This window comes from Cyprinus carpio, chromosome A4 (genome assembly GCF_018340385.1).
Source record: "Cyprinus carpio isolate SPL01 chromosome A4, ASM1834038v1, whole genome shotgun sequence".
NCBI classification, from domain to species: domain Eukaryota; kingdom Metazoa; phylum Chordata; class Actinopteri; order Cypriniformes; family Cyprinidae; genus Cyprinus; species Cyprinus carpio.
Genome location: NC_056575.1, coordinates 9645913 through 9671489, shown reverse-complemented (window position 1 = coordinate 9671489; position 25577 = coordinate 9645913). Strand labels below are relative to the sequence as shown.

General features: G+C 36.8%; 2 protein-coding genes across 2 annotated transcripts; both read right to left on the bottom strand.

Annotated features, from left to right (window-relative positions):
* Window positions 1-3153: 3153 nt before the first annotated feature.
* Window positions 3154-15644, bottom strand: LOC109057214 (NUAK family SNF1-like kinase 1). Its single transcript, XM_042739953.1, has 7 exons — window positions 15111-15644; window positions 11080-11200; window positions 9492-9643; window positions 8012-8077; window positions 7821-7940; window positions 6434-6566; window positions 3154-6340 (listed from the first exon to the last, which is right to left on the bottom strand). The coding sequence occupies exons 1-7, from the start codon at window positions 15342-15344 to the stop codon at window positions 5319-5321; spliced, it is 1848 nt and encodes a 615-aa protein (XP_042595887.1). The 5' UTR covers window positions 15345-15644; the 3' UTR covers window positions 3154-5318.
* Window positions 15645-19881: 4237 nt separating this feature from the next.
* Window positions 19882-23941, bottom strand: LOC109107536 (prolactin-like). Its single transcript, XM_042735621.1, has 5 exons — window positions 23580-23941; window positions 23181-23363; window positions 22198-22304; window positions 21632-21811; window positions 19882-20456 (listed from the first exon to the last, which is right to left on the bottom strand). Exons 1-5 carry the CDS (start codon window positions 23599-23601, stop codon window positions 20265-20267), a joined length of 684 nt encoding a protein of 227 aa, XP_042591555.1. The 5' UTR covers window positions 23602-23941; the 3' UTR covers window positions 19882-20264.
* Between the last annotated feature and the right edge of the window lie 1636 nt (window positions 23942-25577).

Below are 25577 nucleotides of genomic sequence, written 5' to 3'. Positions count from 1 at the left end.
TTCACACAACCACAGTCCATCTTGTGAAGTGAAAAGCTGTATGTAAGAAATAAATACATAAAGCTATTTTGCTTCACCTCAAAATCCACCAACATTTGTTTAGAATGGTTCTTGATCTGTGCATATTTCTCTCCTAATTCAGACAAGATGATTTTTTTCACCGGAAAAAAGCAATGTTATGAATAAAGGACTCTTGTTTTACATGGAAGCAGTGATAAAAACATGTTAATGATGGATTTTAAACTCTCATTCTGACGGCACCCATTCACTGCAGAGGATGCCATGCAGCGAAAGTGATGTAATGCTAAATTTCTCCAAATCTGTTCTGATGAAAAAAATAAACTACATCTTAAATGGCCTGAAGGTCAGTTAATTTTCATAAAATTAATTTTTTTTTTTTTTTTTTTGGTGAACTAGTCCTTTAACTATTAACCTTGGATTGGGCTACTTAGATTTGGATTAGATTTAGCTTTGGTAAATGCATGTGCTCAACTCTAGATGACTGTGACAGGTACCCCCCATACCATAATACCCTTTGTTTGTAGCTTTTTTTCTATAATTTGAGGTGCTGATTTAATGCTCAATATATTCCACATTGCTCAGAGCTAAATTAGACTTATTGCATGTTAGCACAATTATTTGTGCCGATTATCATTCCCATATACACAGCTCCAGCTCAGTTCTCTCCAGGCTGTGTTTGTCTGTCTAGATTAGACCTAACTATTTTTGGTCTACTAGGTCTTCTTCAGTCATTGTGATGATTTGCTCACCAAGCTGTCATCTGTTTAATATGAGATGTCTTCCTCAGATGGAATTTACTGTATGTACATAGAGTATTTCATCTAATAGAGCCAAACAAGGGCTTTAATTCAGTCTTAAGCAATCTCTAAAAAAACACACTTGCTTAAATCCTATTCATATTAAAATTAAATCTCTCAAGAAATTAATGGGGCAAAAAAATACATTTGTTGCACATGAAATAGCCATTTTTCTAGGCTTACGTACAGACACTCTGAGAAGATTCAGCAAAACAGCCTAATCAGTGTACCCTGTTAATCTAAAGGAATTTTCTGTATAGAATTTTCACAGATGTTTTACCCATATTTTAAATTATACCTTGGATTGTGTTGTGTTTTAGGGTTGAAGGAAACATTAATAAACGTAACAAAAAAAGTTACTGGTCATGTTCTGCCAAGATGTTTTTCTAAGTATTTTTTCTCGCAGTGTATGCTATTCAGTATGAGATTTAATTATTCAGACAGAGACATTATTCTCTTTAATCAGTTGATTAATGTCTAGGAAAATTCTGGTCAATATCTATAATTACTTTCATGTTATGGTTCATAACTAAAATTACGTTCAATGCAATTCATACTATTTTGTTTATAAATAAACAAAAAAAATTAAAAATAAAATACAAAAAATATTAGAAAGATAGTTGTTACACCATGCATATTGATTTAATTTGCATATTATTAATGAATATTAGATGACAGCAAATGATTTGTAAATCTAAAACTTTACAAATAAACATGTTGAGAACAGTTTCCAATGGTTAAGGTTTGTGTTAAAATAGAAAGCTGATCCTAATTCAGCAATAATGGACATCTATCTTTGATCTTGTTGCAACGATTCAAGGCAGCTCCTTGAAAACAAAAGGGGGTTGTTTTCAATCAAGACCAGATGGGTTGAACACTCTCTGGAATGAGAGAAGAAGCTTTTTTTCCTTTAGGAAAGAGAAAGCTATCCTGTTACATCCTATTTGGATTTAGAGATTCTGTTTGGTTGGACCACACACAAACCTAAACATCAACACAATTTCACAAAAAGAAATGCGAAAAAATGGATCTGTGGTTTTCTTGGCCTTTGTTTAGTATAATTTGGTGCTGTCAGGAGCCTTGGATTCCATGCGGTCAGGATTTAAAATGAGGCTTTGACATCAGCTGTCCGATTGGAAGCACTCTCACCTTTTTTGTCTATTCATCCTCCTTTTCCCCATCCCTTTTCTCATTTTCTTTCTGTGGCTTTGTAGTGGTTGCTGCGCAAAGGCCAGACATTCCTAAGAAACAAGTAGCCTAGACTTCCAGAGCAGCTCATGCATTGATGCAATCTGTGGGCAGACACTGAGCTAAAATTAGTTGAGATTTATGAGATGTGTGTTTGTATGTAGAGGAGGTGCCGACACGGAAGATTTTTCACAGATCCTTGCACAAACTTGGAAACATAAACACGCACACACCTACTTAGTCATAGACGGGAGGTATTAGGGCGTAAATAATGAGTTTCACACCTTACATCAGGGCGAGTGTCCATTAAAACAATCAAACTACACACCAACTCTGCTCTGATGGATGTTGATTATTTTTCCTGCCATATGAAGAGACGGCCTTGTGTTCCTTCAGCCTAGTCTAGCCCATCCTTTTAAATACAGTCTTGTGTTTGCTTTTCCACCCTACAACCCTCTGAAAAACCATATGCTGAGCCTTTTTGGGTTGTTTAGGAAATGAGTACCTTTTTCTGTTTGATATTGTTTTTTACAGTACTTCTTTGTAAAAGTATCAAATATATACTGGATACATACATACACACACACACACACATATATATAAACTGTAGATATAGATATGTTCTATCCAAAAACGATAAGAAATATGTGTGCTATATAGATCAATGTATTTTTGTTGTTTCTTTGTTTGTTTTGAATAGAACATGGAAATGTTATAATGTTTATTGTAATGCATATTAAAAGTTGGCATTAGCTATTCATACTACAATTATTTTTACACTGATGTATATGAGGGATTTAGCTGTTTTGGAAAAAGTTACATGAGAAGTCAATGCATTACTTGAAATATGTGCTTGCATTGCACTGTGATCATGCGGGCTGAGGAACAAACAACAAAAAAGAAAAAATGTATGTGACCTGACAAGGTCAGCACACCACAGTATAACTTGCCATTGAGGCCAGCAATCTTGGTTATATATATAAGACAAACTCTTATTTATTTATTTATTTAATTAATTTTTTTTATTATCTATAGCACTGATCCTATCCTGGAACAGCTGGTTTGTTGATTGAGAGGCTTTAAACTTTTACAAGTACTTTGTGTTCTATGTTTAATGGAATAAGTGGAGACACACACATCTCATTTAGATCAAGACATTTATTAGAAGAACTGACCGTGTTTTGCACTGAGCACAAACAGCACAGGGTTTAATACACTACCTAACTGTGCTCATAACAAACCATCCAGACAAACTTCTTTTCCATGGATGCCTATTTAAAAACTCTTACACAATACTGCAAATTATTTAAACTGAGAGTAACATTAACATTATCAGGACAATCTTATGTTAATGAAGGCACAAATCAAGACAATCATTAGTCCAAAAAGATTTAAAAAAAAAAGTACAGAGAGGCAAATAGCCATGACAATGTACAGAATATAATACAAGACACATTAAATAACACAATTTAAATATGTAGTATATCCAGTCAAGTTTTCTCAATGACCTATAATAGATATCCTAAAGGATAAACACAATCTTTTTCCAGTTAATTTCTTATATATATTTAAATGGTTACACTTTACTTCATATATAACTGCATTGATGCTTAGGTTGACAGAAATGCGTTGTACTGTACTGTATATCTTAATGCAGATTTTAAATGTTAAGCACACACTTAAAGTTTAAAGCTAGACTATTATAGTTCATGCTTAACCCACAGTAAAAATGCCACATGCAACCAATGTTTGGAAATTAAGCCTGTGTGAGCAATTTAGGAAATTAAACTAGTGGAACAACCAAAAACAAACAAAATAACGGAAAAAATGGCATAGTATCTTCATTTGATCTTGACATGCCATTGTATGCTGAACAATAAAACAATTGCACGTGCACAATACATACCACATCCTGAAGATTTTACAGTTTGAAACATGACCTTTTTATTCCCACTTTTTAAGTGAAACCTTTTCATTTTCAGAATATGTGTCTTTTAACACTCCACCTTGTGAAAAGAATAGTTTGGCATCTCTTTCCTGTCTTAAAAGGCATGTGCTGTTGAAACGTAGGTCATTTCTGGGCCAGAATTTCACCACAGGTCAAAGCTTGTCTTTCCACACTTTCATGCTTCAGGGAGCTCATATAATTACCGTGTGCACTAGCATTGTGTGTGTGTCTGTGTGAGAGAGAATGAGAATGTAGGGTATCATAACACTGATGCAACCTTTGCCCTTTGACCTTTCCTGTGCTTTGTGTTGCAATAGTTGCTCTCTAGCTGATCTCAGAGATATGTCAACATTTGCATGACTCCGTCTCTGTCACAACAGGTTAGAATGAGCTCTGAGATCATGATATCCTCTCAGTGTATTTTTGGTACCTTTTATGACATCTTGTTACTTCCCTTACAAAAAAGTATCATGGTACAGTGAAGGTGATATCATGGCACTTTGATATATACCATTGTACATACTGAAATTAATTAAACTTTAGAAAGCAGAGTTATTGTAACTTAGAATTTCATTTTATTTGGATTTTTTACATTTGTTTAGTTTTAGAATTTTAGTTACTTGTAATTATTGTTGGTTATATTTTAGAGCTGCCAAAGTTTACTGGTATTTTTTTTTTAAATAATAATAATAAATTAGCCCCCCTCCAACATTACCATGGTAGTACCATGATACATGTTCAAAAACCATGTTGGTACTGTAGTACAGTACCTTTTGCTACTTTTCTGTAAGTGCTGTCAAAACGGTTTACAAAAGACAATAAAGACAAAATGCTCTTATTTTTTATATAATAAACCTACATCTTTTCATATTCTCAAAAACACTCCTTAACTTTTAGTCTTAGCATTACTGATGGACTGTTGTGCATGCACTTCATTGAAATTGCTGGTATAATACAATTAAAGTTTATTATACAGATGTTCAAATGCCATTTATCTAACACTTTTCATAATGCATGACCTGTATTGATAAAAACGCTCTCCCATAAACTATGAAATGGCCTTGGTGTTTTTCAAAATGTCCAAACCATAAATGACAGATAAATAATTTAAATAACACAATCCCAGCTGTCATTACGTGCTGCATCTCAGAGAACAGACACTTTAAAGTGCTTCGGTTGTTCCCCCTCAACTGTCGAGTCTAAAACGGGAATATCATGAGAAATGCTCATCAACACGAGTTGGTGAATGGAGATTTGAAATGTCCCGCTTCTCGACCTGTAAACATTTACCTAGCAGCACTGTGATGAGAAGGACAAGCTGGGAATCGTTCACTCTTCCAGTCTCTCTGCCTTTTTGTCCAAGTCTAGCCTAGCTGGCTGGTGATATCCAGGGCTTTCTGGTACACCTGGGTAACATCATCCAGATCGCCCAGTAAGGAGAAGCTGCCATTGTCTCCAGGGGAACCGGGAGGGCTGCGAACGCCCTTTCCGCTGGTCTGAAGGCCCCTGAACCCAGCCATCTGCAGCAAGTCTTCGGCCGACAGCGACCCCCGGATGTTGGGTTTCGGAGAGGCGGGAGGCCAGTCCAACCCCATGCTGGAGAGACCCGTCTCCTCATACAAGATGCTGGATGGTCTGCTTTGGCTCCGCAAGACAGTTGAGTCTGCCGGGACCTCCCCATGGACTTCCACGGCACTGTGCGTGGAATATCTCCCGTTACGCTTCAGTATACCTTTCCTCCCGACAGTCCGTTTGGGTGGTGAGCTGTTTGGAGGCTGCACAGTGGCACCCCCTAACAGTTCGGAGGACTCGCTGCGCTCTGGCGAGGAGTAATATCCAGACTCACGCTGCTGATTATTTTTCAGAATGCCTTTCTTAGGTAACATGGACACCATTTTGGCTGGCGAGCCACCCAGTGTGTCCTCTCGCTCTGGACTGGAGCCGGACTCGACATCTTGGTAGCAAATGGACCGCCTAAGCTCTACTTCGCACAGACTCTGGGACCGCTGGTCTCCACTGGACGCTCGAGTCTTCAGGATGCTCTTTGGTCTCTTGAGGCCTGGCTTCTCCTCTGCAACACCCCACATCCCACCATCGTTCTCCTTCATGGACTTTCTCAGACGCCGGGCTGGAGTCAAGGCTGTATTAGTGACATTGTTAATGTTACCAGGCTCTGGGCATTGAACTTTGCCTGGACGGACCTCGGTGCGGTTCTGCCAGTCAATGAAGCGGGCCAGCATAGGCGAGCTATTTTCCCTTTGCGTTTGGCAGTCGCATACGCTGGTTTTCCAGCCCCAGTTCACCCACCAGTGATTCGCAATGTCCTCAACTGTAGCCCTGCGATCTGGATTAACCATCAACATCCAGCGGATCAAACCACGAGCATCTGAATAGAATGGAGAGATTTAAACTCGATCAGGAAAACTTGGAGACATTTGGGTTAAGACGACTTTGAAATACCAATCAAGAAGACACATACCTGATGACTGTGGTGGTTCCCTATATTCTCCATTGCTGATCTGGCGAATGAGTCTTTGGTGGTCTCCTCCATCGAAGGGCATTGTTCCGTAGACAAGAGTGTAGAGTAATACGCCCAACGCCCAACTGTCAACCTTTCAAAACAATCCCACACTGATAAATTCGTCCACTGGGAAATACAGTTGAAAATGGTTTATGGAATTCTTTTGTTTGTTTCAGTCATAGTTTTTGTCTATGAATGTTAGTATGAATTACGAACAATGTTTTATTATTATTAGTATTATTATTAATTATATAAATGTCAATAAATAAAATACATAAATAAAATACTGTATTATACATTGACTTATTTTATTAATATAAATACAATATTATCAGCATGATGCTCTTTTTTTGTATAATTTTTCATTTAATTAACGGCTTCACAGACCGTTTAACCTTTGTACTAGTTGAGCATGTGACGGTAAACACTTGTCATAAAGACAAATCCACCTACTGTATATAAACATCTAATCAAGCTGTCATTGTCATCATAATCTCATATATATCGGCGCAGAAACTGCCATCATAATTCCTGCTCGTTATTTAATAATTTCTCGTGGCATGCCCGATGTCGTCTGACCCTGCTGCACCTCTGCTGATTAGCCAAGGGTGCAGGCCAGGAATGAGGAGGTATCTAGGGGAAACAATGGCTGATTACAGCGCAGGAAGCGTCCACTCCCCAAACTCCAGACCTGTCTAACCCTGAGTAGAATGTGAGGAACTCTCTGATTGTTGGCCCTGATCCACTGATCTCTGACCAGCGAGAAGAACGCTGCCTTTCCCATGGTCTCCAGTTATGTAAGGATGACTGAGGGACCAGGGGGATCATTCTGAGGGTGTATGATTGAATGTCCAGAGGCTTTTAGAATCTTGCATGTGTCATCATACATTAAAAACCGGAAAAAGTATGAGAATTTTGATATATTCCTGTGTTCCAGACAGGCTTAGTGTTTGGATATTAAATATGAGAAAACATGAAGGGGCTGTAAGAATGCTTGATATGCTGAAAATAGCTTTGAGATAAGTCCTCATTCTTTTTGGCAAAGTCTTTGTTTCTCACTGGATTATGGAGGATGTTGGGTACATTGACTGACTTGGCCTGTGAAGCGATTCCTGTGTGGGGAGTGAGTGAGTGAGTTTGGATGTGGAATGAGGGGTGGTCTTTTCTCCTTCAGATATGAGTTGGAAACACTTTTTCTTTCTCTTTGTTATCTGTGTTTTGTTCTTTTGAGACCAGAAATAAGTGATTGTGTTTCCTAGCCCACATTTTTTAAAGGTAAAAAATAAAGGCCTCTTAAATGGCAATGTAGGGTTGCATAACTGGGGAATATTAGTTCATAACGCACCTCCGGGCCTCTATACGGTCGTCCATTCACAATCTCAGGGGAAGCGTAAAGCGGGCTGCCGCAGAACGTTTGAAGAAGCTTGTCCTTGTGGTAGAGGTTGGACAAACCAAAATCTGCAATCTGGAATATAAAACCAAGTCAGAAAAGGCTGATATAGAGTAACAAATCACTAGAGGAAAATCGTAACGTACCTTGATGTTACCGTTGTCATCCAGGAGAATGTTTTCCAGCTTGAGATCTCGGTGTACTACTCCGTTCTGTAAGACATCATCACTGTTTTTAGATCAAATTCATTCTCATAGGCATCATATAAAAAAAATTGCTGCCAGCTAGTTTTGTCATATAAAATGTCCTACAAAACATTAATGAACAACAAATACATTATGAACTTGCTCTTGCTATTCTTTGAAGACAGCAATATTTTATGAAAGGGAAAAGGGACATTTCCCTTCATCTGGTTCAAGAACCCGACTGTCAAATGGCCTGATCTGTGTATCTCCTCCCTTCTTTCTGGGACGACCTCCTTGGAATCCCCCAGCTGAGTTGATGACATCATCATCCCAGCTGTATAGAAACAAAGGCCAAGCCCAGGCTGAATGCCCCCAGGATGTTTCATTTTCCAGCTGACACGGCCTTGGGTACTGGCTGACCCTTTGTACTGATCTAGGAACGACATCTTCTGCATTAATTCTACACTTAATCTTTATAAAACTAGAAAAATATGCTCTAAAATGTGAAATAAAAGAGAAAACAATGAAGAAATATGTGCTGGATCAAAGTGAAAGGCCAGTTCGAAGTATATCACGCTTGGAAAGTGGGAAAAATTGGAGATGAGGAGGGGTTTGGCATCAGGACAGAAGAACACAGCTGCTCTCTGGCTCCAAAACCTTTCGCATCAAGACATTCTTGGAAGTTTAGTTTATCCCTCTCATATCATGTCAAGTCCTCCTTCATCCAGTAAATCATTTTATTTACTCTGTAGAGAACTCATGTGCAACTACACGTGAACATTCCACAGATGTCAGTTGTTTAGTTCCAGAGGCTGTGCTGTGCTATGATGTAACTGTAGTCATGGTTAAAGGTTAAGTACCTTAGCTACATAAGGCTAAAGGTAAGAAATGCTGCAGAGGATATATTTACAATATTCCTGCTGAAAACCAGCTAGTTGCCGGCCTTGGCTGGTTAAAGCTAGTCCCCAAACCTGCCCAAACTGGTCTGGCTAGGGCTAGGGTGGCCAAGTTGATCTGAAAAGTGCAAAAATTTCTCTAAAACCAGCCAAAGCTTAGACCAACTAAGACCAGCAGACCAGCTTCAGCATTTTTTTTTATCTAAACTGTTTGTTTTATTATTTCTTTTTCCCCTCCATAATACAGAAAACCTTTGTCTTCATTTTTCACCTAGTTTGACCTTTATGACTTTTTTTTTTAATGGAACACACACACACACACACACACACACAAATGTTATTAATAAGAATGTTTCAACTGTTTTTGTTTATATAATGAAAGTCAATGGGGTCCAAAATACCACCTTTCATTGCATGGACCACAAAACCCACAATTTTTTTGTGTTTCCCAATAGAAAAGGCCATACCGGTTTGGAATGGCATGAAGGTCAGCAAATTAGCTTTTAATTTGCCTCACCACATGGCTCCACCGGTTCCACCCTCACCTTGTGGCAGTAATGAACAGCAGAGACGATCTGTCTGAAGAAGTGTCTGGTCTCCCTTTCGCTGAGCCTTCGGCGCTCGCTGATGTAATCGTACAGCTCACCCTTACTGGCATATTCCATCACGATCACAATCTTATCCTTATTCTCGAACACTGTGAATAGAAGCAAATACAACAGTGGTCAATAAGATTACTCAACATCATTGCATTATAGGCATTTGCACGTTAAAGAGACGGTGCATGAAAATGAAAACAGCATATTTCCACTATGTGTCTAGCTCTCTAGATTAAGCTCTCTGTCATTGACTCAAGCTTTTGTTGGGCCGTTGCCAGTATGTAGGAGTCAAAATCTCCAGCGAGTCTGGCTTTGGTCAGTGTCATGGTGATTAGGAGCTGTCTTTACAAGGGAGACCACAACTGTTAACTGGTGTTAAGTGCAGAGAGGAAGTGAGATTTGGTGTACGTGATCTTGGATGGTGGCGTAAACATTCCTGTTCTAAGAAAAGGTATGTGTTTTGCACAACACAGTATTCTTAGTAGCAGCTCTTAGATTAATAGCCATCATTTAAACCAATCAGAGTCAAGTGTTTATCTTGCAAATCTTGATGGAAAAAATAGGACCTCAGCAAATCTTTGTTTTTATTTTGCAGGGGAGTGAAGCTCTTGCTCCATTCAGATCCTCCTCCAGCTTCTGCTGATACAGCAGGAGCATCTCCATAGTGACTCTTCATTGTTTACTGCCCAGAGGCTGGTTGTCACAGTGATGGCCAGTGGACCAAATAGACAATGGAGAATCCCTTTGATCAGGTTGGTTCCTTTGGCTCTCATGGTGTCACTTTCAACAACATGTGTATTTAGATAGGACTAACCAAGCTTGTTGAAATAACCTTCAAAAACCAGTTAAGTTCATGTTCAAGACATTGAACCCGATCGCAAACCAGCGCTAGAAGCTAGCACTGAGTAATTACCTCTCTCAACTAATCCGTATTAGACACAGGAGACTGAACGCTCTATGTTTTGGCACAGACTCTCAGACCGATCCAGGGTCAGTAATAATGGCTCTCGGCTGAAAGCGCGGCGTGAGTCCAAAGCCGTGAAGTCTCTTTCTGTCAGCATTGAGACAAAGCAGCTTTGTCAAGTCTTTGTTTTGAGTATCGCGTTCAAGGCACAATGCGCTTGGGGCCTAATTTGATGGGTTTTTGATTTATGTTCTGAGAGGCAAAGCTACATGCATGGGACATTTCAAACATGCTGATTGCTGCAGTACTGTAATGACTTCAATGCATTCGCTTCATCTCCATTAGAGAGTTTACACCCCTAACAAAATTGTTGCCTGATCAACACCCTTGGGCTAGCAGGGTGCGGTCAGATCGCACGAATAAAACGTGAGGGCAACTGATCTAAAGATGATTGGATGTTGAGAAAAACCACACTGGGCAGCAAAGGGTGTGGAGTTTACACATGTTGAGAATCAAAGTGAAGGGGCTTGTGGACTTTTGATGTGTGCTCAGTTTCTGTGCTCAGTTTCAAGTGGAGTTGTGGTGTCTCAGTGAGAGTGTTTTAAGACTAGCGGTGAGAAAAAGACCTACCTTCGTATATAGAGATGATGTGTGGATGACGGAGAGAAGACATGATCTCGATCTCCCTGCGAATGTGCACCATGTCTTGTTCATCTTTAATCTTTTCCTTTCGGATGGATTTAATCGCCACCTGAGAACCAACAAACATGTAAAATCAACTCTGAGTTCTATTTGAAGCACATCAGCATTTAGACAAACTAATATTAATGATTCTTTTGACTGGAGTAACTAGAAAATATTGATGGATTCCTGGTTTAGTAGCTCAATTTTTCAGATTGATTGAGCAGTACTGTTGAAAATGAGGGTCAAAAGTTGCAAAAACTCTGATTGATGTTATTCCTGTTCCAGTGGCATCCTGGCTCGGGGGTCATAGATCATAGAAACAGAAGAGCCTACTCCCTTTTATGGTGTCAAGTAGTTCACAGGAAAGTACTTCCTGTCTTAGGTGGTCAGGTGACCCACACATTTGCTGAATTAACCAATCTAGTAGTAGAGGCACTCTTTTTATTTAACCGGCAGAGCAGTTTATTATAGTGGGTTTCAACATGGACTAGGGTTATAATAGTTAACTAAAACTAATACATGAATTAAAATAAAATATAACAGCTAGTTGATAAGGCAACATTTCTCATTTCATTTAGTTTAACTTGAAGTACTAAAATAAACTAAAATCTATATGACCTATTTAAAAATGTATAAGAACAAAAAAAATAAGCAAATTATAAAAACTGAATTAAATTGAATTTAAAATATTAACAAAAACTATAATAATAGTGTTTCTTTTATAATAAAATATACAATATTTTCACAATACATTATGGACTAAACATAGTACTGTAGCTTCAAAATAGTGTGATCAAATACAATAAATGTAATTAAAATTAATAATATAATATTGTACAGTGATAATACGCTTTAATTATTATGAACTACGTAAATAGTCATTTAAAAGATGCATAAATCATATAAATGATTTTAATCCTTATAGAAAGCACTGAGTTTATTTCTGTACTTTTTTTGTTTGGAAGTTCTGGAGAGAGATGTTTTTTGGTAAGCTAAGGGAGTCTAGATCAAGAGTTAGTGGCTTAACCTTGTGCGAAAATGGGTTTCTGTGAAGGTGAATGGCTTTTTTGGGAGAAGGCGCACCACAGAAGTTATTTTTAAATGTCCCATTTACCAGCTCCTAAACAGGCTCTATCACAGAGATGTGTCTGTGCTCAAAGGCCTGCTTTCAAAGAACCTCTTTTTTCATTTTTACATATTTATTTATTTATTTATTTTAGATAATGCAATGTTATCTCAAGCATAAACTGTTTTTGCTGGTAAATTAATTGTATTTACTCTATATCTTAAAGTCTTATTCTTTATATGCGTGTTTGAGGATGCTGAGAAGATTTCTGCCTGGCTAAGTCTGAGTGGTCATGAGGTGGGATTAAAGTTGCAGGAAGTTTGCAGCCTGTTCCTCCACTAACTCATAAAACACGCAGAAGGGGAAGTGGTGCTGACAGAGCTGACTTCCTGTCCACCCAGTGCAGTTCACAACCACAGTACTGCCAACCCAAGCCTTTTAGGGGAAATTGTGTTCATGCAATGTATTGTTTTATTGTCTGATGACATCTACAATGCACGCATTGCATGTTACAGTCTTATCAGTGACTTATGTAATACTCATAGTACAGAACTTGCCACTTGGATATGATCTGTCTGATTAGAATCTGGAGTTTGTAACTAGGATGGTGGATGGGTTTAAAAAGGCTGTAAGATACAGATGTGAGTGTTCAGAGACACTTTAGGACCTCAGTGTGATATAATGTCTTATCCTCTCAAACTTTACCCTAATTACAGTGAAAGCATAAACTCATTAAAATTGCATTGCAGCAGATGGGCACGCAGGTGATTTTTTTGACCTCGCTGAAGGAAGCGCACATGGTTGAGTGGTATTGTAACCCAGCCTGTGGCTACAGATCATTAAGCCAACCTGTGTTTGATGCCTTTGCCAGCTGGCTGTAGGCTTTGCTCTTCTCTAACCCCTGGCTAAAATTGAAGCCTTCTTATTGTCTCCTAGACATAGACCAGCCCATTGTCTGAGCCTCACACAACAGCTGTGTTGTTTTACCTGTCTGCGTTTAAGGGGGAAAAGGAGCACCTTTACTCATCGGAGCACTTGTGCAGAACGAAGTTTTGTAAAAAGAGTCATAGAAAGTTGAACAATGAAGGAGCAAAAAAAGAAAGCTTGTTGTCACATTTGTTGTTTCTTTCCAACTTCCTCTGCCTTTTCCATCTTTCTATGTCTCCAGACAAATACTATGTCAGTGTCCTTGCAATAAAAAACGCATATTTTTAGATTGTTTGGCATAACCACAAAAATGTATTTCAACTCAACCCTTTTTTTTCTTTCTTTTTTTTTTTTTTTAAATGAGCCAATACATAAACACTAAAAAACTGTTTCAATATTATAGCCATAAGATGTAAACAATATGCATGTGAAAATAATTTTAGTGTGGAAAAAATGCTTCCAATATCCAATTTTACTTTGTTGTCAAGACAACGTCTTTAAAGAAACACATGCAAAGAGTCAAAATAATTGTTCTGGTTCAATTCATTCTACAATGTTAAGAATCCTTTCCTTTGCTAGCGTGAGTCATGCATTCCTAGATTCAGCCATCGGTCCATTCAGACAATGGACTGCGACTCCAAAATTGATCAGTTTGTGCATGCTACTTTATCATCTGCCCTTGTCCACAATATTGAACTGTCTTTTTTTCATCACAGAACCCCCATTAAAATAACAAAGTTCACAAAGCAAAGGACTGAAACTCACTCACAAATGTGTTTGCAGGGAAAGTTTTTAAATGTATACGCTGGAACATTCTTTCCTGCTGCCAAAGTCATCACCATAGATTTAGAGTTGGTCATTGACACTGAAAACACAACCAGTTGTATTGGTCTCCACAGAATCACACTGTCTAATGTTTCTGTCTAGTCAGACGGTGCTTATTCTGAGGAAATGCTCTTAAAGTGGTTCCATTATTAGGTTACCAAGTCCCGGACATGACTCTGAGAGCATCCTGCGCTCAGGCAGCTGTTGACATTAGGCCACATTTTTCGCCCACAGCTCTGACCCACTAGGTCCATATCTGCCCCACTCAAGATGCAGATCTGTCTTGGGAATAATGTGCTGACCTAGTTCCAAAACAGAAGTGGTTTATCCCAGTTTTTCTCACTTGCTCTACAGATGTCATGCATTTCCTTGCGATGGTGGTGAATCCAGAGTAATACGTAAAGGAGCTTTGGTTACTTTCAACATAAACATACCTCTCGTGCTTTGAAACCTTTGACCTGCTCAACTCCTATATGACCTAAATGACCTGACCCCTGTCACTGAGGAACGGAAGACAGCACTTGCCCTGTCAAATTGTGCATGTAATGATGGTCATTAAGGGCGCATTTACTTTCACCAATGTTTCAAAGGAATGTTTAATTAGGTCAACTGATAGCAAGTGATACACACAATATATATCATTTGAATGTATAATCACAAATGGGATCTTTCTAATATCTCTGTTCAATCCCATAGGACAGTGAGATGAAGCAGACACATTCTCGTCTTCTGCTTCTCCATGATCACTCTTAAAAATAAAGGTTTTCTGTTGACATTGATGGTCCCACAAAGAACCTTTAACATCCATGGAACCTTTCCATTCCACAAAAGGTTCTAATGAAATGTCCTTCACATTAAAAAAAAATGGTTCTTCTGTGGCATCACTGTGAAACCCCCCATTTGGAACCTTTATTTCTAAGAGTGATGGGGAAAAAGACCAGATTTTCAAGACTTCAATTTGACAAGATGCAAAACTCATTTAATTCTTCCAAAGGTTCATTCAACAAAATTTGCATTTTATAGCTCTGTATTTTCATGCCAGTTAATCTCAAATAATTTTACAGTAGGAGAAACATCTGAAACGAAGTTGGTACCAAGAACTTAAGATATCTTGGTTTGAAAGAGCTATATTTGAGTCATTGCATGTTGATCAACTCACCACTCGTCCAGTGAGCCTCTCTATGGCTTTCTTCACTTTTCCATATGTTCCTCTGCCGAGCGTCTCGAACAGGTCGTAGCGGTGCTTCAGGTTGTGTTTGTGGTGATGTTTCTTCACGCTGGACCCTCTCCGTACACCGAGAGAGGCTGGCATCTCTCCTCCGGGATAGTCCACCGGTAGAGGCTCACTCTCATTCGTTCCGTTACTCACTAATTGGGATGATTCCGTTTCCATGGTTTCCTCAGAGATGTGTCCTTATGCTCAGTAAACCTTAAGATCGGCGCTCAGCCGTTATAGAAAGTCACAAATATCCCGCACTCGGTGTTTAGTCGTTATTTAAGCTAATGAACGGGGTCTGGTATTTGAAGGGGGCGTCTAAGAAGAGCGACCCGTCACTCATTCATCGGTGAAGTGCTCGTCTTGCCTCTGGCAGCTCAAATATGCGCCAGAAGACTCCATGCTTTACCCGTCCATCCCACTACCGGCGCGTGTTCCTCCTCCCCTCCCCTTCGCTTTTCTCCAGAGTAAAGACTACTGGAATAAAGCATGCAGCCTGGATGAAGCCAGAGGCGGAGTTACAATTGAAGTGCAGGTCTCTCTCTCTCTCTCTCTCTCACTCTCCTAATGGAATAATGGCATAATGGAGAACACTTAATTGTATTTTATTGGGTTTTGTCAGTGCTTTCCCTTCATCACTCTTTCTCAATTATTCTTCAGTTTAATGTGCTTTATTGCCATATCTAGTAACTGTACATTTCTAGGACTAAAGCATTTCCAGTTGCATGTAATGTGTTTTGCAGCAATTATTAGTTCAACAAAATAATAACAATGTAACAATAATTAAAAATATGACTGAACTGAGTAATGGGCAACAGTATAATAAAAAAGCTTGATATGATTGACATGAAAGTATTTAGGTACATTAAGTATTTAAGCGCTGAAGTAGGCTACAAAAAAACAGACAACCGAAAATAAGGTGAAGTGGAAAAAAACGAAAGTAAACAAACATGAGGGGGAATTTTATTTTTATTATTTTTTTCTACAAAATGTTATGTAAGCCTAAGTTAAATAAATAAATAATTTTATCACGTGGGTTTTTAAAAATAAAAATATTCTACATAAATAAATAAATAAATAAATAAATAACAATACATTAATGACCTTTAAGAACCATGTAAGTAAGCTCTGTGTGTAGATCTTTTGTGAACTACTTTTACTGATGTTGAGTATAGGTTTAATGCATTGCAGTGCAGTAATGGCATTTCTAATTAAGAATGTCTGGTTTGTATTTCCTTGAAATCCACTAGCCATAGCATCATATCCTTAATGTCAGGTTGTTCTTCTGTAGTCCACTGCTTGTGTTTGTTTTTGTTGCGATCCTGAACTCTGGTAGCTCTCAGGACAGTAGCAAACATTACGCACAGTGAGCAAAATATGGCTCAGCAGCGCCCTCTAGCAACAGCACGATATTTCTTCGGCTGTCATATACTGGGATCATTTGCAAGTACTTCCACCATATGGAGGCACTAAAATAGGTTGTGTTCAAAATGTTTGTTTCTGAAGTGTGTGTATTGTGCATAGGATACTCAAGTTTGGCAAAACGTTTAGTATGCACTTGATCTCAAGACTCCTGTGAGACATTTTCCACAAAATAGTTATTATGCAGTGCATGCTATGTATGTGTATTCTGCCCTATTATTTAAAAATAGTAAGTGGACCTGAAGACATTGTACGCTCAACGTTTCAAACAGTAGTATTTGTTGTTATATGACCTTACTATATTTGTTACATGACCCCATCACAAGATATTATGTTCTTCATCCATTATACTGCAAATGGAAGGTCAAGTTCTCAAGGATTGTTTTGCATGTTAACAAATAAGTCATCTTGATATTCTAAGCATGCAATAGCATTTGCATACTGTACTCCATGCATTAGCAATAATTAGAGCGTAATAGCCATAGATTTACAGGGAATTTTATTTGTCACTAGAGGGGGCTGTGGGGCAAAGAAAAACGTGTATTTCAACAATTCAGCTAAGTGTAATAAACAATAAGTGCATTAAAGATAAACAACAGATCTGAAAAAGCTCTAGTTTGATAGTTTAGGGCCTTTATAGTAAATGCTTACACGGTCTTTAGTGTGCCACAGAAGTGGATCATTGTCCTCTGGTATTCTGGGCAGGTTTTGATGGACAGCCACTAAAATCAGATATGATTGCTGATGTGCAGCTGATGTTACCAACCAGAGTCAGTCTGAGAGCTGAGCATTCTGGGATTGACAGTCAGATGACAAGTATGCTAGATCTCTTCTACCCTAAAAAGGTTAGTGAAAGGTCTTGATTTGATCCCTAGAAGACCTTGGGGGTCATTAGCTCTTATTACATCTGTCTGATCTGCATGATTCAATCCTTGTGGTATACTGGAAATGAATAATCATGGTTTCTGAATGTACTGTGACTGGTGCTTACTGTCTGTGGCATGGCACGTGTTGCACATTACTATGACATTCTTGATTTTCCTTTATATTTCCATTTCCGTCATCCTATATTAGTGGTTTGTGTCATACACACTAGCCACACAGTCAGGCAGTCTGAAGATGCATCATTTTATTAGACGTGACATGAAAGCCGAAGTATTGAGTTGCATATTAGTGTAAATTACATAATAGCAAATATATACAGTATATCCATATTATCTCTTACAGTGCTATGACTGGGAATGCAATCTATGTTAGTGACATAAACTATGTCAGATTTCCTACACTACCAGTGAAAAATTTGGATATACTGTACTTGAATGAATGATTCTAATTCTGAAAAATGGTCAAGAGTGTTTGAAATATTAGTTTGGTAGAAAAATCAATCAATAAATAATATATTTATTATTATTATTATTATTATTATTAAGTAAATTTATTTCATAAATGTAAATGTAATATATTTCATATTACTATGTATTTCAAACTGTAATTATTTCCTGATGAATAGAATATTCATAACAGCATCTATCTGAAATAGAAATACAAAGATGTTTCTCTGTCTTACTGTCACTTTTGATGAGTTGAATGCACTGATGCTAGATAAAAGTAATAATTTATTTTAAAAAACTTTATATAAATATAAAATGTATCTATTTTAAATTCATTTATTTTAAAAATATTTTAAATAAATATATATATATATATATTTATAAATATATATGTATCTATTTATATATATATATATATATATATATATTTAAAAATATTTTAAATAATATAAATATATACACACATTTCACCCCAGTGGAATTAGTCAAGCAATGTATATAACCTCAACGATTGTTAAAATTTGGGTGCAGTTTCATGTTTTAATTGAAATTTTTTATGAGAGTAACAAAGTAAATCATTATACTTTCAAATTATGCTAGATATCAGATATTCAAATTTATCAGTAAAAAAATCATGTCATACTGTACAACAGCATCATTATTCTAGTGTTACTGTATGGAAGTGGCCTCACCCTGAAAAGGAAACTTTGTTTTGCCCTCTGACAGAGTCACTAAGTTCCAGAGACTGGCGAGACCTGAGCAGTCCTTAATGTAGATGAATGGTTGATCATTGTACAATACATGCACAGGCCTACCTCAGTGTCCAACATACTCACACACCCTTCAGACACACAGCAATATCCAGATATGCTGATCTACATTTTTCTATTATTAGATTTAAAATGATTTCTTACATCATTTATACGTCAGCAATCTTGTGTCTAGCTTTTAAATTCCACATGAAATGGCTTGTCAAATGCAGTTTTCTTTCCTGTGGTGACGTGTTTCCTGTTGAAATATTTTTGATAATCATAGCAAAAAGATTCTTTTTATAGATGACCAACAGGCTGAAGTCACGTCACAGCCACAAACCATCATGTGCTACTTACTCTTATAGTCAGTTGCAGATAATATTAGAAAGCATTTAATATGGAAAAATGTCCAAGATTTATGAATATTTTTTATCCCAGAAGAGAAAATCGATAAATCTGTCAAAAGTTTTATGCATATACTATCATCAAAACTAAAAGACATGGACTAAAAGCTACAAAAGTCCAATTTTGGGTTCTTGTGGTCTTTACTATGTTTTACAAACAATGCAGTTTTTCTAGACAGAACTAGACAGTTTTTTCAAAGCTTTTTCCTCCTTGAACATGACAGTGCACCTGAATCTGTGACACATGGTCTGGTAAAATGGTAAAGTTCAGGCAGAAGCACTGGCCCCAGGCTGAGACTGAACTACTGTATGAAGATGAACTTGTCATTACATGCAGAGGGCAAGATAGAGACACACACAACTCCCATCCAGACTTAATTTAATTAAATAATTATTAATCTAAAATGCACGTGCAGTTTTTCCCAGCCCAAACTAGTCATGAGTGAAATGTAAGCTCAGCACAATTTGGCAAAATAGATCAAATAAGAGATAAAGAAATCAGATTAAAATGTAAAATATGTATTAAAATATTACTTATTCATAAATATTAATAAAATATTATAGATGAAATATAATATATTGATAATTATAAAATAATGATGTAATAATCCTTATATATTTATGTAAAATTTTATATATTTTTTTAAATAATATTACAGAATTATTGTCAAGCTCCAATGTTGTGTGGTGGGAAGTGTGATTGCAATACCATTTTTAATGGTTCATCCAAATTCTTTAATAAATACAGTAAACATTGTATCTTTGGTGAAGAATCAACAGTTTTAATGTCATTTTGTTTTGGCAGCTCAGTTCATTCAGCGACAATTTTCTTCACCACTGATCAAATTTGAAAACATAAAATGAAAATATGATTAACAGGAGTGGAATTATAAATAGTAAGCACTTGGTACATAGAAAAATATTTTAAAGAATGAATCGACTTTAAAGGTAATTTCCTGTTAGAGGCAAAACAATTTCTCCCTCTCATACTATGTAGGTTTTTCATAATTATAGCAATGAATTGGTTTGGAGTACTAGAGTATGAAGCAATGCAAAAAGTCAGGTTTATTTACTGGGATCTGGTGAAGTCTTAATGGATGGTGGAAACATGCTTGATAAGTGAGGATCAGCCTTTGTCCATTGTGCTGTCCATTAGTGCAGGTGAAAGGCCCATGTTTTATTTTTTTCCTAACAGTCGTGCTCAGGTATGATTCTGCACTTAAGAATCTTTAGATAGTTCTGGACTTTGTTAGAATCACGGCGAAAGCAGTACAGGAGCTCATAGTTGCTCATGGCCTCTCCACTGTCAGATATAGGAAGCATGGTTTCTGCTGGAGACAGACCTGTGACAGAGTTGCCAAGCATTCCCAGTACTCTCATCTGACAGAGGACGAGAGAGAAACAATGAATGAATCACAGCATTTCAGACATTTTCCACAAAGAGGGTACAGAAAGTTCACAAAATGTTTATTTTCAACCACTGCAGTTCTGAATATTTTGTTTATTTTACTTTTTTCAGCTCTGTACTAATGTTTGGTTAATTGGGATAGTTAATTTGGCATATAAATATAACTTAGTAGGAACCTAATAGTTTGAGACCAAATGTTGGTTTTGTTATTGGTTAAACTGTACATTTCCCATTAATTAAAGAAAACATTTATTATATTAACATTTATCTGCCATAACTTGAGTAAAGCTAAACAATTAAACTTGGCAAATGCAGCAAACACTAAAATTTGTTAAAATTTAGAAAATGCATATATAAATTACACACACAAACACACACACACACACCACACACACACACACACACACACACACACACACACACACACACACACACACACACACACACACATATATATATATATATATATATATATATATATATATATATATATGTATGTATATATATATAAATTTGAAATTTTAATGTAATTGTTACTATAGTGAATGAAATATTTTAAGAAATGCACTTTTCTCTCCCCTTTAGATTCTTGTAATTTTTATAATCTGCAAGTCATATAGCATGGATTTTGCAATATGATCATACTTATTTTTATATCTGAAAAATATGCAGAAAATGCATATTTGCATTACAAAATTGAGATATAATGCTGCACTTTAAACCTAATATTTATCTAACAGATAAGCAATTAAAGTTCATTTGAAATTGTTAACTATAAAAAAATGAAATATTAAAATACAATATATATTATTTCAATATTTATTTCTTGAAGATTGTCAAAATTATCACTTTCAGTGTATCATTTTAACTGTTAGATGCATTGAAAAAATCTGAGGTGGGACAAGCCAAAATTAAGTGAGGATACAGAGATAAAATGTGTTTAAAACCAGCTAATATTCACTAATATTTATAATGTTATGTTCAATGATAGTTGATCCAACATACCTAATACTCACAAAAAAAAAACATCTCTTATGCTTAGTATGTATAGTATGAAAACCAAAGATCTTGTGGAAAGTGCCTGCAGTAACTTATGACACAACATAGTCTCACACCTTTTCTTATTTCCTGCTTTGACATGACTCACCTTCTCAGCTACTTTCTCCACCCCTTTCCTCAGCTCATGGGTCATGTCACCCATCTCCAGGGCTTTGTTACTGCTGAAGCTGTTGAAGTCCTGCTGGTGTGCCATGCTCTGGTGCAGCTGGAACAGGGGGTCCCTCCAGGCCATCAGCAGTTTAAGAATCACCTCCGTTAACTCTTCACGCTGACACACAAGAATTTAATGAGTTTAAAGTCACAGTAATGACTACAGATTCAACAGATTCGTTTGAAACTATAATATACTAATGAGGCTTGAGAGTTTGAGGAGATGGTTGCTGGGTTACTTAATTTAGCAGATGTGACTTTAAGTGCATTAATTGATGGGACAGTTCTCTTGGGACGGCCTGCAGTTAAGTGCTTTGCGCAAGGGCACAGAGGTGATATGACTGCACAGCAGTGGGATCAGAGAACACAGTCCATTAATGGCAAGCAATGGCAGCAGAATCTCACATGCTCGATGTGATGAATGCACCTTAGAGCTGAACTTGCAATCAGAATGGGGACGTTTTTTAAGAAGGGGTTGTTGGCTGATTAGAATTTTATACTCACAGCTAGTTTCTGTGCATTCTCTTTGCCGTTTGGAGTCAGTATGCTGGAGGTGTGACACTTGCGGTAGATCTTTCCAATAGAATTTTTGCTAGGCAAGAAATACTGTTCTCAGACAAAAAGAAAAAGAGAGAAGATTGGGGGGAAACCTGAAGCCACATTCAGTTTGCAGATAATTATTTAGTTTATTAATTGTACAATTTTATATAAATATAGTTAGAATAAACATTTTAGTTAACTTTTAAATCGTATGTAGTTAATAAAATACATTTTATTATTATTTAAATTCAAATTATATTAGCAAAAGTAGTTTATTTCGAGTATTCATGCAGCATTTTAAATATCTAAAAAGACTAATATTATTTTAATTCACACTAGATGTTAACAAAAATATGCTATGCATGCTATTATGCACTATAAAATATCTAAAAATGATCAGATGCACTTTTAAAATATAAAAAAGTCTATTCTTATTTAAACTAATAGTTTACATTAACAAAAAGAGTTAATTTCGCTGTTATGCTTTTATGCATTTTTTGTTGCATCTTTAAATATCTAAAGTGTCTATTATTTTGATTAATACTTGATATTATTATAAAGAGTAAGTTTTGTTGCTATGCATTCTATTATGACAAATATCTAAATAAATATCAAGATGATTTTATCTATATTATAAAGAAAAAATATTTCAGTCAGTTTATGCAATTTATGGTATTTTTTGTGTATGTAGTAAGTTGGTTATTTTTTTTTAACCTTTTTTAGATAAGTAGATTATTTAGTTAAGCTAATTACTTTAAGTAACAGTTATAAAAATTTGAAATTCATATACTGTGCATTTTGATATACATGATCATTTTTTCCTAAAATGCATTCTTGCGTTACAAATTTTGAATATAATACTGTAGCATCTGCACAACATTTTACAGCCTCCTCACTTTACAAAGACAGTTGCATTAGAACAATTAGTAAGAAGAGACAGATGTGACTCACAAACTCTGAATGCAGATCGTTTGAGAGGCTGTGCATTCTGGCAGAGTGCTGAATGACCCTGTCGAAGAGATCTGCCAGGGACGGGACGTGGCATCCTGATGGCCCATGTGTGCAGATGGGTGCGGAGCTGACCCGGCTGTGAGGATCCAGGCACAGAAGTGCCACAAGCAGCACAGCCACTGCCCACAGAGACAAACCCAAAGAGAGAGAGAAATAGAGAAAGAGAGTAGGGGAGCAGAGGGTTAGAGACATTCTAAGTTCCTTCAAGAAAAACAGGAGAGTACATCCACAGATTGAAAAAGAATTTCTGATTTCTAACTGTAGACAGCCACATGGGCTTCAAAAGCTAGCTAGTCTCTTTGAATCAGAGCCTCTGTCAGTTCATAAAAAAATACCTTGCTTCAGGCTCCTGGACATTCTGAGAAGAGAGGAGAGGAGAGGAGAGAAGAGGTTGTGGAAAAGCAAGAGGTCGGACTGCTATTTAAAGTACCCAGAGTTTAGGTGCTGAGGGATGAATCTGCCCATTAAAAAGAAGGGAAGAACAAAGGGGGCGGGCATGAAAGTGTGCGTGCGGATGATGGCGTGATTGTCATAGTCCATTGTGTCCATACCTTCAATCAGATGCAGCTTCCCCCCACCAAAATCCCTGAAGGCTACACACTTCAATTTTGTGTTCTTACCTCTTTAACCCTCTCTCTCATCTGTCCTGTCATCTGACCCATCAGAGTAACCTGGGTGACTGGCACGCTTGCCTTTTGACATCCAACATAACCCAAAACGCAAGTGAGTCATGCACTTTAAATAGTCATTGTAAGGAATAAACAGTTGACAGAGATTGACTTAGTTGTCTTCAGAGTTTTTAATTAATTCAGCCCTGTTAGTGTCATACATAAAAGTAAATATTATAAAATATAAAATGTTATATATATTATAGTATATATAATATATTTTTATTTTTTTTTTTTTTTTATATTTAATTAAATATATATATATATATTTAGTAAATTATATGTATTTTTTTTTCTTTGTTTGTTATGTTATTATTATATTATATTATATATTGAGGAGGATTGTATTAAAATGTTTGGAGAAGAGAATAGAAGAACTATGTATATGCAAAAGGGTCTGGCTGCAGACTTGCACTTGCACTCTCAGACTTGCACTCTCAGACACTTGCACTCCCGGTAGTTACATTACTTGCAGTCTTTATTTTATATTTTGTTCTATTTATTTTTTGTTTATCTCTCAACATTTTACAACATATGAAGACAAGAAAAAAGAAACAAAATTACGAAGTCACGTTGCAATCGCCACTTGCACTCTCAGCTATGCGACGTATATTGCCAATGGAGACAAGACACTGTGGTGATTAAACGATTATATCCGGCAAGAAAAAAAAAGACCCGCAAATATTATAAACACTTATATGGTTTTAATTATTAAGATTATCAAATATCAAATTATATTTATTATATAACGAATATATTATATAATAATAGACTATAAAGAAGAAACTCAATATTACATAATATGTACAGGCAACCAGGGTGAGCCCAGAAATAAATATATTAAATATTGAATAACTGTCTACAGAGGATTGTATGTGTTTTAAAATGATTTTGGAGAAGAGAGACTTTGTGAATAGGATTTGCGGGTCTTGAACTACTAAATTAGTTTTTAATCGTTTAAATGACAGCCTATGTTAACACGATTTGTGTCGATTGCTGACAGGTACAGTGCAAGAGAATGTCTTCACCACCTGGCTACTGTTTTGTTGTGAGAGTCAAATGAAATAGGACGGAGATAGTGAGAAATTTGATAGTTTTTGAGTGTCTGCAGCCCGGAACCCTTCTTGAGTCACATGCTGAACACTTAAGTTTTGTCACAACACAGTTGTACACTTGAACACAGTGTACACTGTTTCTATTTTTTAAGACTCAGTTCACTCAGGGTGAACACATTGATCTGACAAAAGCGAACAATCATTGCAATTTGATGTTTGATGGGGCAAATAGGATCTGCTTTTTCTTTAATCCCTTTGTATTTGAATTCAACATGTCTTGCTGCACGTGCTCGGTAAGAGACACTTGACCTCAGACATTTGTGTTAGTGTGGTTGGATGTTCAGTACCACTGTGACGACCATCATACGCCACCCAACCCTCAAGGCACGATATGTGTGTCTATGACAAGTCGACGTTAAACTGGATGGAAATATGACGTCAGACAGCTGGATAGACAGGGGGACTATTATTAGATACAAAATCTTACGAACTGTCATAAAACAGTGAAGTGTTCTTGCAAATGTTCAGGGATGAAAATAGTATGCAGACAGAATGCCACTTCATATGATGATATGTGTGAAACAAGCTGACAGAAGAGATCGGGATCAGG

Excerpts from the sequence above, each read along its gene's own strand:
- LOC109057214 (XM_042739953.1), bottom strand. The coding sequence starts at position 15,344 with ATGGAAACGGAATCATCCCAATTAGTGAGTAACGGAACGAATGAGAGT. Across the intron at positions 11,201-15,110 it reads AGAGGCTCACTGGACGAGTG|GTGGCGATTAAATCCATCCG; the intron begins GTGAGTTGATCA and ends GTTGGTTCTCAG. Across the intron at positions 6,567-7,820 it reads GACCGTATAGAGGCCCGGAG|GTTGACAGTTGGGCGTTGGG; the intron begins GTGCGTTATGAA and ends TTGTTTTGAAAG.
- LOC109107536 (XM_042735621.1), bottom strand. The coding sequence starts at position 23,601 with ATGTCCAGGAGCCTGAAGCAAG. Across the intron at positions 23,364-23,579 it reads GTCCAGGAGCCTGAAGCAAG|TGGCTGTGCTGCTTGTGGCA; the intron begins GTATTTTTTTAT and ends CTCTGTGGGCAG. Across the intron at positions 22,305-23,180 it reads TCTGCATTCAGAGTTTGTGA|AACAGTATTTCTTGCCTAGC; the intron begins GTCACATCTGTC and ends TTTTTGTCTGAG.